Below are 13828 nucleotides of genomic sequence, written 5' to 3' on the forward strand. Positions count from 1 at the left end.
CATGCATCCAGAGGACACCTTCGAGGTGCCCTCTGAAAACCTACCAACTACTGGCTGACCAACCTGCCACCACAGACTAGTTTTTGACCCCCAGGGGTGAGAGCCCACACTCTCAGGAGGCCAGGAACAAAGCCTGCTCTGGCAAGATGACCCATAAATTAGCATTCCAGGGCAGGGAGCTTCAAAGAGCCCACTGCATTTGGTGTGCTATTCTGGCTTCCCTCAGAGATGCCAACCCCCCTGACTAGGACCCATATGGCGCCAGGACATGCAGGAAAATTAGTAGTCGATAGTCATGCCCCCTCCTCCACCCCCCTCCCCCCCCCACCCCCCTCAGGCTAGTTCCACCCATATGTGGACATGAAAATTAAGTCTGGCATATTGGCGATGGCAGGATTAAGAACTCTGGGACAGGGTTATGCCCACTTCCCACAGGAAGTGATTATTGAGGGGGCATAGTGACCCTAGAGATAAGTAGGCTATTGGCTACTACCTTGCACTCCCCTGAATCAAGTATTTAGGGGAGCGCCAGGCACCAGGAAATCCGATCCTACCGACCTGAAAGAAAAAGACTGACACTGGAGAGCTGCAAAAGCAAGAACAGAGGAACAGCAACTGACTTGATACCAACCCTGCAGGCCTGCCTGCTGCCCTCGACAATTGCACCAAAGAGGAATCGTTCTGCAGCTGCTGTGCCTCCAAAAGCCTGGGAGGACTACCAGACCTTCACCCAAGATCCAGGAACTCCTGTGGAGTAGTGGAGCTGCTCTCCTGAAGGCACCCCAGGAGAATTCCGAGGACTCCGGACTGCCAAAGAACAGACACCAGAAAGTACCACTGCACCTGTGCCTCCTAGCCCGAGCCGAAGTGGTCCAATAGTACCAGCGTGGTCCCTAGACTCTCCAGAGATGTAGTCCACCTTGGGTTTGCCAACAGTGGACTCTCCGCTGCCTGCAGCCTCTTTGTGCAGGTCCCTTCTACCGCAAGGGTCTCTGGGGGTGAAAACCCGACGCCTCAGGACACCTCTGCAACGGGCCGCTTTGGCCCAAGGAGAATGGCACCAAAGGTGTCCCCACGTCCCCTAGCATCGTGAGACCTGAGCCCTCTTGTTTGTTCAGCCGGACTGGCCCCCCATCCCAGTTTGCAGCATCTTTGTGACCAGACTGATCCCCATAGACTTACTCAAGGCCCCTGATGCTGAAAAGCACCTTTGCACCCGGCCGCCCCAGTGCTGCCCGAGGTGACCGGTTGGTGCTGACTTGGACCTTTTTCTTATACTCACCTTAAGTCCAGGAGATTGGTCCCGCAAGTTACTGTAAAGTACCTGTATGCACTATTTAATCATTTTTTGGTGTTTCGCTATCTGATCTGCACTGAATGTCTTTCTTCAATAGGATAACATTACCACTTCAGAAATTGCATGGTGCCTAAAGTTATATAAAGATAGGTGTTATTTTTATAAATTGGTGTGTATCTCCTTATTGAGTCGTGTGTATCATTCAACAGATGTTTACCCCATCTCTCTGATAAGCCTAAGGTTGCTCGACCACACTACCCCCTAAAGGAGCATCTTGGGATTGCTAGATTAAGCCCCTGTCCACTTTTTTTGCTATACTATATCAAGAGTTGGCTTCCTATACCAATCATTAAATCCAGATCCATCCTATGTGGATAAAAATCATTCAGGAGATGTGAGTAACATGTTCAAGCAAATTATTCATGTGGCTGCCAGGTAGGAGATGTGGTCTAGTGGCAAACACGCCAACTTTAGAACCTGAGGTTCTGCTTTGAATCCCAGCACCAGAACTTGACTGAAAATCGTGTGATTCTTGGTAAATCACTTAGTCTAGTTGTGCCTAAACAAATAAATATGTGAAATATAATTTAATTGGCCAATGCAAAGTTGTAAATCACCTCTTGGTGTACCACATTGAGTATGGTCTCCTAACATCCCCAGATTGTACAGTGATCCAACGGTCCACAGCTAGCTTCTCACTGTATAAATACCAACATAAAGCATACAGCAAATAGCCTCTTATGAATGACCACTAATTCATCTCTCAACAGTAAACAGGCGTGATCAGTTGAGCTTACAAAAATGTCTCTTCAGACTCGATTTATTGCTGCTTAGGTCTTCTTGGCCGATAAAGGGCCCCTCTGTACTTACTTATCACATAGACCTGAAATGTCATTCATTTTATCTCCGACTTTCGAAATGGCATTTTCTGAAGTTTCCAATTAGTTCTCCTTCCAGAAAAATATTGATGCGCCTGTAACATCGAAAGAGGCCGCTTGTCACCACGGATACTGTCTTTTTTCCCCATGCACATCCTTATGAAAAACAGGTAACTGAACTACATCTGATTAACAAACCACCGGAATGCCTTCTATGTGTGCTGCGTATATAATCCAGTCATTAACTCCTTGAGTCAGAGTCAGCAATTCCTTTCCTGAAAATATTTGTGAAACATATTTTGTCATTTAGAATTTGGTGGGTGGGCTGCCAGCCTGGCTGCAGCACGTCCACAAAAAACAGTGTTCTCTGCTGGGTTGGTGGAGCAGAAACTCTTTTGTTGAAAATCCATTGCCTTGTGGGCTACCACACTTGGCAACGTGCTCAGCAACGATTTTATTTCGCAGAAATAAAACCACCCAGAAAAGAAGACTTTTTCTGAGAAATCAAAACGAAATGTCTCTGACACTTGGGGAGTTTTCTCCCTATGCGATAAGGATATTTTTGCTTTTATCTGCCCCAGATACACAAGTTGCTGGAGCACTGGCTATTTAAAGAGAAGGCCCCCCCTCCCTGTGTAAAACGCAATGGTGCTCTCCTGGTGTTTTACAATAATAAAGTCACTGCCCTGGCAGTACTTGGAACCAAGGTGCGTGAAGGAGTTTTCCCTGAGCAAGAAAACACAAATTACTGTGGGAATGAGAAAACCCCCTGCATCCTAAATTGCTTTCTGCCTGACTGCATGTATTGGTATCCTAACTTCTTAGTTTCTGGCACTGCGGTCACACTAATATAGAATGTGCGCAGAAACCCGGGCCTGTCCCTGAGCATGAGTAGGCCTTTGACCAGTTCTATGACCTGGGACGCACCAAGTGTGCCCTTATTTACTGACTAGGCAACTATTTGTGTTGTGGGTTTAGCATGTTGTGTGGTGGAGGCAACATACCGTGTTCTGAGAATTAATAGTGTGATCAGACCTTTTTATCTCTGTCAGTGGAGTGGTGGCCTACTGGCCCACTTGTCTAAAGTTCAGCTTCTAGCACTTAACCAGTCCTGTCATTGTCTAGGCCGCCATATTAGTTGTGCCTGTAATATGACTCTAATACAAAAAGTTAATCTGAAGGTTGTCAGACCATCTCTGGGGGGCCCACAGAAACTACTGGGCTCCAACAATGGTGCTTGAGATCGTTTGCCACTGGTGTCCTGAGGTACGTCCTGGCCAAGTACAACCCTTCACGAGTTTGACTCTTCAATCAGAAGATTTGTAGAGTGCTTCTTGTTACCCGTGAGGGTATCCAGGCGCTGGCAGGGTCCAGTTGATTAACCGATTAGCCAGGTCTTCAGGGACTTTCAGAACTCTGGAAGAGATTGGGAGGTCAATAGATGAAAAGGTAGCAAGTTCCATATCTTCGCTTCTATGTAGGAGAAGGAGCAACCTCTGCATCTGCTACGTTGAATGCGGCAGGTGAGGGTTATAGAAGGGAAGGCGAAGTAGAAGTGTCTGGTGTGCTGATGAAAGTGCAGGCAGTGGTTCAAGTAGGCGGGTCCGCAGTTGTGTAGAGCCTTGTATGCATGGGTCAAGAGCTTGAACTGGCATCTTTTCGGAATAGGGTGCCGGCGGAGTTTCCTGAGGTAGGGGGTGGTGTGGCCATCTAGGGAGATCCAGGACAAGTATGACTGCCGCGTTCTGTATGGTCTGTAGTCAGAGGAGATGAGCTGCGATCCCTGCTAGAGAGCATTGTCGTTGTTCAGTCAGCTGGAGATGAGGGCTTGGGTGATGGTGCATCTTAAGCTTTGGGATAGCCATTTGAATATCTTACAAAGCATGCAAAGGATGAAGTAGCAGGAGGAGGAGATGGAGTTGGTCTGAGTCGTCATGGTTAGCTTGTCCAGAATGATGCCTAGGCTCCTAGCGTGGTCAGTGGAGGTAGGAGTAGGTCCGAGTTCTGAGGGCTAACAGTGTGCGTCCCATGGGGAGCTTTTGTTTCCAAAAATCAGTAACTCTGTTTTGATTGTGTTGCGCTTTGGGAAGTTGTCCTTCATCCAGTTGTTGAATTCTGTCAAGCAGTTGTGGAAGTTGGTCTTGGTGGTGTCTTCGGAGAGGGAAAGGATGAGTTTTCTGTCGTCCATGTAGGATATGATGTTGAGTCAGTGGGATTTTGGCGATGCTGGCCAGAAGTGTCATATAAGTATTGAAGAGGGTGGGACTGACCAAGGACTCCATTGATGATTTCCTTGGGTTCGGAGTTGAATGGGGTGAGTGGGACTTTTTGCATTCTTCTTGTGAGGAAGGAGGCGATCCATCTGTTACCGGCTCTTTTGAGGCCTATGTTGTGCAGCCTTGTGATGAGTGTGTGGTGTGAGACTGTATCGAAGGCTGCAGAGAGGTCTAGGAGGATCAGAGGACCAGTCTCTTCTCTGTCGAGTAGGGCGCGGATGTAGGCGGTAGCCACGATAAGGGCTGTCTTTGTGCTATAGTTGCTGTGGAATCTGGTTACTGCGAAATCCAGATTGGGAGAAGTAGCATAGGAAGTTCAATTCCAAATCTGAGGAGAGTTGTTGGTTGATGGCGTTTTCTAATACTTCAGCCGGCAACGGGAGCAGGGAGATCGGTCAGTAGTTGAGTTCACTGGCATCTGCCAGTGGTTTCTTTTGTAGGGCATTGACTTCTGTGTTTTCCAGTCCTTTGGGAAAGTGGCCATAGCAATTGAGGTGTTGAACAAGGTGGTGAGTATGTGGCTGATTCTGGCTTTGCCTAGGTTGAAGATGTGGTGAGGGAATGGGTCGGTTGGGAACCCTGAGTGGACCAAGTTCATGTTGAAGGCGGTGTTCTGTGGGACGAGCTGGCTCCATTTGGTTAGTTGGATGTCTGTGGTGGTAGCAGGGTTGTTGTGTTGCTTGAAGAAGTTTGTGGTCTTGGGCTGGGGTTTGAAGTTTTTGTAGATGTTGATAATCTTGTTGTTGAAGACATTTTCATGGTTGTTGCAGAGTTCCTGTGAGGGGGTAATGTTTGTTGCAGCTAGTGGGTTGGAGAATTCTTTGACGAAATTAAAGAGTTCTTTGCTGTTATTAAAGCTTAATTCGATGCGTGAGGTTAAGTCCTTTTTCTTTGATTCTCTCAACTGTCTGTGGTAGAGGTTGAAGGCTGTCTTGAAGGCGGTCTTGTTGGACATGTCCTTGCTGGTGCACCATCTCCTTTCCAGTTGTTTACAGTGTCGTTTAGCGGTTCTGAGGTTGCCAGTGTACCAGCCAGTCTGCTTGGTGGACCTTCTGTGGGTGTTGTTGTCGATGTGAGTGACGCTGTCGGCACAGTTCGTGATCCAGTTGTTGAATTTTCTGACGTTCTGGTCTCGATTGTTGGTGGAGATGGGGAGGGTGGTGTTCAATCAATCAGGGGTTTGTAAAGCGCAGCTACCCACCCACGAGGGTCTCAAGGCGGTGTTGTCTTAAGACATTACTTCAGCTGCTTTAGGGGGCGTTGGGCAAACTGGGAGCGGAGGTTCGTGAGCTGGTGATGTTGTAGTGGACAATCGAGTGGTCAGTCTAGGTGAGTTCATTGGGTGGCTGTACCTGATGGGGTCACTGAAGGTGAAGATGGGAGTCTAGCATGTGGCCTGCGGTGTGCTTGGGGATGGTAGATGAGTTGGGTGAGGCTGATGGTCATGCTGTTGAGGAGGTTGGTAGTGTTGATGCCATTGTGGTCATCGAGATAGATGTTAGGTAGTGGAGGAAAATTTAGGTGTTGAAGTCTGTGGGGAAGGGGGCGATGAAGTTGGTTGATCAAGTTGAAGGCTGGACGTGGTCCTGGAGGAAGGTAGGCAAAGGTGCCCCTGATAGTTGTTTTGCTGTCTGTCTGGAGTCAGAAGTGGAGGTATTCCATGACTGGGGTGATGTAATTTGTGGTGGTGCATTGGATGGATTCCTTGTGTATGATGGCGATCTCTCTGCCAGGCATGTTGATGCGGTCACGGTGTATGATCTTGTCCTTAAGGAATTGTAGTGGCGATGTTGAGCACGGAAGTGGAGTTGTTTTTTTCTTTAGGTGGTGTCAGATGTGTATTTAGGGTGGGGCTGGTCGGTGGGCTGGTGTGTGGGGCTTCTGTTGGCGGAAAGAACGGTGACCAGGAAAATCCGAGCTGGAAAACCTGGTCAGCGGCACTGTCACTGGATCAGACTGGAACAAGTAGGCACTGGAGGCCACAGGCAAGTGGCGGGCTAAGTGCCCAGGTCCCTACTAGTGCAGTTTGCTGAGGCCTGCATTAAGTAGGCCTTGGGTTGGGCGAAGCTTCTGTTGGTGGGAAAAACGGTGAGCAGGAAAACCTGGGCAGCGGCTGTGTTACTGTATCAGGGTAGAAGAAATAGGAACTGGAAGCCACAGGCAGGTAGTGAAGGCAAGCAATTAGACATGGGTGCAGATTTCTGTCAGGCAGCCTTGGGGGCAGCAGACAATATCCAGTGTACCAGAGAATTGTTGCCTGTCTCCCTCTGTTTTCTGAAAAGGAAAACAGTATTTCTAAAATTGTGTCTGATCCTTTTAGGAACACGGCCTGCTTTAATAAAAAGTTTTCTGTTTGGGAATGCAAACACAGGGATGGTGGTATGCTGTTCCTTGCATGACGTAAACCACAACTTTGTGCTACAAATAGGGGCGTGTCTAATTCATTAAGCAGGTCATTCTGAGATCCTCTGTGACTGGATGTTTTGTGACATGCCGTATTAGTACACAGGTTGCATCACAAAATAAAACAGATTGCAATAGATTGATGTGCAACTTTCCCCCACTATTTCGTAACAGCCTTTTTACACTTAGTGCAGTATTTGCCTGGAGCACCCTAAGACTCTCTTCTTGACCCCACGATGCCCATTCAAGTTCCATTGCAGACTCTATGCCTGCAGTGTTCTGTGACAGTCTAGTCACTCCTGAGGTCACTGTGTGTGAGATTTTCCTCACCGCAAAGCACCCTTCTTTATTTGGCAGCGCATTGTATTTTATTCTTGACCCCTTTGACAACCTTACTTACATGAATATCCCGCGACTCCCCTGAACCGCATGGTAGCCTCCCTCCTCCCCTGGCACTTCAGTCCATCCAGACACTGTTCACTACCCTCAGCACCCTAGACTTTTTCCCTTCATGCCATGTTGTCCCTGACCTCTTCGCTCCTAGGGTATCTCTCATACCCCCTGGCACTGTCCTCACCATCAGTCACAAAAAGAGGGGGACAGGGAGCTAATAAAAGGTCCAGAACCCTTGAAGTATGAAAAATACTGGTAGGGTAACTGTTCCTGTAGTGGGGTGTCCCCGGATGGAAGTAGTGAGGGGGATCTTCCTTATTAGAAGTAGTGCCCTCCCATACCCATAAGGGTGTCATGCTTCATCATCGGGCTTAGCTCCTCGTAGGGTCGGAGCTGCAATACCCCACAGGAGGGCTCTTAAGAGGAGATCCTTTGATAAAAAATAGCCGTGATGATGATTGCGGGTGTGTGGGATAAGTGAAGTAGTAAATTTAAAAATATCAAAGGGGTACCAAAACATGTTTAATCTGGGATCCCCTTGTTAAGGATAAAAACGGCGTTGATTGTTTTCTGCTTAATCATGAAGAAAACCAATCCAGCAACGTGTATAGGTCGACATGTTTCATGCCTCAGCAGTCCAGGAGAGATCCATGGCGTTTTATTAGGACCAAAATAGGTGGTAATGAATATCCCGACCCTAAATATGGTTGTGTGGACGAGTTTTTGTATCAAGTGATTATCAAAACGTTCTTAGTAGGGCAGTTAGGTCAAAAAAGTACCTATGGGCGATAGTTTCGTGCACCTTGGGTCATGAGCAGAAAACTAAGCTGCAGCGAAAAAGTTTAATGTTTAGGTCATAGCGGTGTGCATCGTTGTCACCTACCCTGCCTTCTGCTACGGGCTAGTTGGTACTTTTTTGACCTATCAGCCTCACTCTATGCTCAGTGATTACTTCATCGCTCTAGTGCCCCTATGCTCTTCCCAGCACAAAGTAAATTCAGTACCCTCTCCACCCTATGGTTCTGTATTTGCCCCTGTAAGGGCACCACCCTGACCGCGCCCTCCAGTAACTCTTGACGTCATTTCCAGAGCACCCTGTCTACCTTCACTACACTCAAATTACCTAGTTCCACGCATGAGTAGATCGTCCTACCCCGGTGTTTGTCATTGCATGTTGGGATTTGTAGTCTCGTTCACCCAATTAGCAAACAAGACTAAATGTCCCAGAATTAAAAGAAATCTTGGACTGGGTCAGCAAGTCACGCTTGAAACTGGGAAACTTAAGAATTCTAGTGCCTCCTCACTGACAGCAAAGGGACCAACTTGGGTCTCAATCCGCACCCCAGAGGCCATCTTAACTCCCCTCAATAGTCCTAGTTTCCAAGATGCCTTATGTCATGCGTGACCTTCTAGGTAGTCCGGCTTTAGCCAAGGGCAATAAATTGTGGGATTTACAATCTTGCGTTTAGTTGGAAGTATGAGCTCGAACACAGCCAACGAAAAGTGCCATGATGCCACTTGGTCCTGGTGGCAATAAGGAAAGCGCCCTATAGCTTCTTCCTGGTATCAAGGCGCCCACTCCACCTCCGGAACGCTGCGATTCCTCCTCTGCATCCCCAGTCAAAAGGAAACATCCCTACCCTGGGGCTCAGCATCCTGATTACAGTCGCTGCCCCTAAACCCTATGCCCTCAGAAGAAGAGGGCCTGTGCAGTCTGAAACGCAGGGTGGCATTGGCCCATCCCAGGCCGCCAGCACCAGTGCTCAGCTCGAAGGCCGGCTTAGTTTGCCAGTGGAGGCAGGAGTGGTACACGGCCTGGAGGGAGGAGGGGAGGCAGGAGGCGGGGAGAAGAGGGGGCGGGCAGAAGTGGGGGGAGGTTCCTTCTTCTGCCAGTAACCACTGACGATCAGTCCTCTCTGCAGGGAGGAAGAGAGGGAGTCCCGCTGCAGCCGCCCTTCTGCCCTCTCTGCCCCGGCATCCTCACACGCGGGTACCCAGCTTTGCTCCCCACGCCGGTTCACGTGCACTCCTCCCTGCCAGCATCTTTCCGCTTCCTGACACGCTGTTCTCCCTTCCTGCCAGCAGCGCCTTGGCACGCCCTCGGTGCCCAGCCTCCTGCTGCATCCTGGCAACCCTCCTCGCGCAGGCTGCTCTTGCATCCTAGCCCACGGTCAGCCCTGCTCAGCCTCCTGCATCTTGACGCACAGGTGCCCTCCCTCGCCAGCCTTCTTCTGCATCTTGGCACGCTGCCACCCTTCTCCTGTGGAGCTTCTGCATGACTGTCACCAAGGTAAGGACGATGAAGGGGAGAGGCGCTGTCTCCCTTGGCAGGGCTGCAGAGGCGCCCCGGACACGGCTCGAGGGAAGTTATATGCCATGCAGCGCTGCCCCGAGAAATGCCAACTAAGTGCGGGGTCATGGGAGCGGGGTCCGGGTGAGACCTAATGCGTCTCTGCCAAGTTGCAGATCGTGGTCCCGCTGCGCCTTAAAGGGAAACGGCGGGTCTGGCTGCGCTCTTGGCAGGGCGCTGTAGTAAATGTTATGTTGCGCTGTGTTACTCAGCACCGGCCCAAGTGCCGTGTGTCTGCGCAGCTCGGCAAGAGAGGTGCGTTATGTCATGTTAAGCCATTCTAGTTACGCAGCCTCAGGACCACATGCAGAGTTTCCGAGTTTGCAAGGATGTAGCCCGTTGTCTCCAGGTGGAAATTCCATCTCAGCCCCCTGTGCAAGGGCATCATTTTCTGCTGAGAGAGGGGGTGAGGACGGCGTGGCTGGCGCCTTATGCAGCGGATTAGTTTGAGGATGCTCCGTTAGCGGCATACCCCGGCGGCTGGTAGAGCGAGCAAGCTGCGTCGCGCCGACCCCGCGGACCTTGGCCCCTTGTCCACCAGACTCGGAGTGGCCGTTCCCTGTATGTGGGCAAGATGCTATTAATAGTTCGGGGCACCTCTCCCCCAGCTAAGTTGTCTGTCCACCTCCCCAGACAGATGCCCAGCCCGGCATGCTGCAGTTTTAACTCCTCGGTGCTGGTCCCTTCCCCGGACCGACGAGCCCAAGTGCTGGAGCGCTTTGGGACCAAAGGTGAGATGGTGACTGGTTTGGAAGCGGGAGTGACATGAGTGGGGTCTCCTTGCCACCAGGTCAATTCTAAGTTAAAGTTTGTAGGGAGCTGGCGCCACAGACTGGCACGCGCCGGACTCTGCCTAGTTCAATAAGGTCCATCTCCATACAGGCCGGTGTGCCCCTGGTTGGCGCATGCAGCTGCTGCTGCGTGGCACTGATCCAAAGGAGCGCGATGCCACCTCCGGGCAGGGGGAGGGGCGATGTCGTGGGAGGGAGCGGGGATGTGCCTGTGAGAGGAGGTCTGAGGCGATGTCTTGGGTGTGTCCTGGGCTCCTAACTGCTGCGAGGCGGCTGCACGCAGCGCCTGTCGAGGCCCCTGCAGGCGCCTCTGCGCGCATTTATCTCTTTTGTGCCCAGCGTAACAATGTAAGGACAATTGAAAGAACTACATGTCCCACCAGCGCACAAGAAGATTTTTTTTAATTGTTCATGCATACTACAAATTCTCAGGGGCTTGATGTACCTGCTGTTCCAAGTTGAACTCTGGCTTCGATTTGTCAGCCTTTCTTTATTCACAGGGTGATAACATGGGCAGAGGTGCGTTGGGTGCAAAACGTCGAAGCCGTAAGTGTGTGAGGAAACCACGTACTCCAATTGACAATCGATGTCTGATAATAACCATCGCCCATAGTGAAGGGCCGCTGTCACCTGCACTGTGAGGGGCCAAGGTGGACCCTGCCTCTGGCGGCAGTCTCCCCGGTCTCCTGTGTCTTCACCGACTCCTAATCCTCTTTCAGTGATAATTAGAACGCACTGGCTAGTTGCACTACCACTACACTACAGTTAGTGTCGAAAGCACTGGCTAGTTACCATACCACTACACTACTGTTAGTCGTATGGCACAAGGCCGATCTAGGTTTAGAGTCGCCTAAGCAATTAGAAGAGCCTGCAAGCACAGCACCAAAACCACATAAACCGCACTCCATGCCTAAACCGCACTGTGTTTGGAGCATGTGTTCGACCCTCCTGCACCAATGCTCCAATGCAATGCACCTGCAGTCAATGGTTTCAGATGGCCGATGATGATCCAACAGGACCGATGATGATCCAACAGGACCAATGATGATCCAACAGGGCCGATGATGATCCAACAGGGCCGATGATGATCCAACAGGGCCGATGATGATCCAACAGGACCGATGATGATCCAACAGGGCCGATGATGATCCAACAGGGCCGATGATGATCCTGTACATACCAGTCAATGGATTAACTTCAAATCAAGCAGGTCACACAATACTCCTGTCCATTGACCAGAACACTCTACCGATATCATATGAACTTTCAGACTCTGGTTTATAATGGAAACGTAATGGTATGGACGACATCCACACGGCCAACAGCAGTACAAGGCCATACTAATGGTACATTGTACGCTATACAAATTATCGATCCAAGTAACATAACAACCTAAGCTTAGTCTCCGAGGTAATTCTTCAGATGTTTTGTGCAATCAATGACACCAACAACAGCCAGCGGTATTGGATTCTAGCACTTGTGTGCGTGTTAACATGTTTAAAGAGAAGCCCATTACTAATCTGAAAATATTACTGCCCGTTCTAGGATATTGCCATTCCTCATGGGGTTCTACTGTCTTCCCTGTTGCATAGCAGCCAGCCACGGGGGATTATGCTGTTTCTGCCAGGGCACTGTGTCTGCCAGGGGATATAACATTCCTCCTGGGGCAGTTTATGCCCACCCTAGAGTATTACTGTCCAGCCTGGCGTATTGCCGTTTAATTCCCAGGCCCAACACAGAATCCTCTAACTTGCCACTGATCCTCAGGAATTTAAACAGAGGTTAGAAAAACACGGTTTGGGCGATTCTCTTCATGTGGTCTCCTCCCGCCAGCAGCCTATTGGTAAACAAATAGTGTCTTGAAGAAGAAGGTCTGCTGTGAAAAACGGCAGTCCAGAGTTTCGGTTTCTCTGTGAAGAGTGAGGGGATCCACTTGAAATATGTTAGTAGTTTTTTGACCTTCCTATCCCAGATTGCAATCTTTGAGACAATGGTATTTTCGCCTAAAAACAGCAGACCAGGGAGTGAACCCTCGCTATATACCTTAACTCATAACATTAACACAATTTCCAGGGAGGAATCTGGGGTCAAGATGAGGCTCCGGGCAATTTTTGGTGTCTCCCTTCACTCCCAGGCGACCATGGCTGTCTTCTCTTCATCATCAGGGGGGCATCATAAAAGCACACTAGGCGAAGGACTGCGTCTCACTCCCTGTCCCGCTGTCCTTACACCCTCCGTTCCTCTTAAATTAAGGGGGGGATAGAGGCTAATTTTGGGTGTGAAAGAGGTACACTCGTCAAGAAACATCCCAGTGATATGTACTCAGTATACTCAGTTGAATGAATTGCACATGGACTGACCGGTTAGCATGTGATGTTATGTTTTTGTTAAGTGCAGCCTTCTCCATTGTTCTTGTGGCCTGATGCCGCTGTGTATGTCTGGTTTAGGTGATCCATGTTGAGTGTTTAGTATGAATGGGTTGTGGTCACTTCGTGACTACTAAACATACAGTGGCACATGCATGCTGTAATGAGGATGGGCATGTGTGTGACCGTGTGGAAGGCATAGATATACAGATGTGGGATGTTTATACGAAATAGCTGGAGAGGTCAAATCTAGTAGGTGTGGCTCATGGGTGGACAAAGGGTCTGGTTGTGGTACTCTGTTGCAATAGAAGCAGGGCATCTAGTACTGAACTGGGAAGAGTCGGCCTTATAATGGTTTACAGAAGGCCAGGTGTTTTCGTAGATGAGATGTTTATGGAGGAAGAAGAGTTTCCCACCTATGTGCACTTTGAGGCGATGTTGGATGTGCTGTAGGGGAGCGGTAGTGGAATGTCTAGGTGCATTGAGTGAATAGCCATTGTGTTGCCTTGAGCAGTTATGGAGTGAAGGCCCCCCTACAGTTAATTTAAAGTCTAAGAGGAGGGGCAAGAAAAGAAAAAGTCAAAAGCAAACCTCTTTCAAGACCTATATTTCTTTAAAATAGACCTGTTCAGGTTCTATCCTACCACCAAGAAAAGCTTGGACTATGTAATCATAGAGAAACTATAGAGAAATCATTTGAACTCTTTTGTATTCTTTATTTCAAATACTTTTTTATAGATTTTTTTATATAATATAAAATCATATATTAGTAACACATTTCTTATTCAATCTATTGGAAAAAGCCTGTTTTTGTGTACATGTGAACAGAATCTGCAATTAATACAGAAAGCCAACATGAATTACAGCTTATGCATAGTAACAAACTGTAAATACATTAATTAGAATGACCCCACAACTACAAAAGCATTGCTAACACACCATACACACTGCTACAATCAAATATCAGTCATCCCCATACTTTTTTAAAACAAATATCTATATGGCGGACGATTCAATCCTGTCGGTGGTCCAGACTGATAGATAGGAGAGAAAACAAGAATAAACTGTTTCTGG

At 48.9% G+C, this 13828-nt stretch overlaps 1 protein-coding gene across 5 annotated transcripts in view; it reads left to right on the top strand.

Annotated features, from left to right (window-relative positions):
- Positions 1 to 13828, top strand: part of CORO2B (coronin 2B) — a 328857-nt gene that overhangs the window by 35321 nt on the left and 279708 nt on the right. Inside the window, exon 1 of one of the 5 annotated variants that reach the window (XM_085644642.1) lies at positions 9158 to 9537. The exons of the other annotated variants lie outside the window; for them this stretch is intronic. Coding sequence (XP_085500768.1) covers positions 9523 to 9537 — 15 coding nt within the window. The 5' untranslated portion in view covers positions 9158 to 9522. Of the gene's footprint in view, positions 1 to 9157; positions 9538 to 13828 lie in introns of those variants that run through there. 5 annotated transcript variants of the gene reach the window in all.

The sequence above is a fragment of the Triturus cristatus genome, chromosome 3_1 (assembly GCF_964204655.1).
Source record: "Triturus cristatus chromosome 3_1, aTriCri1.1, whole genome shotgun sequence".
Classification (NCBI taxonomy): Eukaryota; Metazoa; Chordata; class Amphibia; order Caudata; family Salamandridae; genus Triturus; species Triturus cristatus.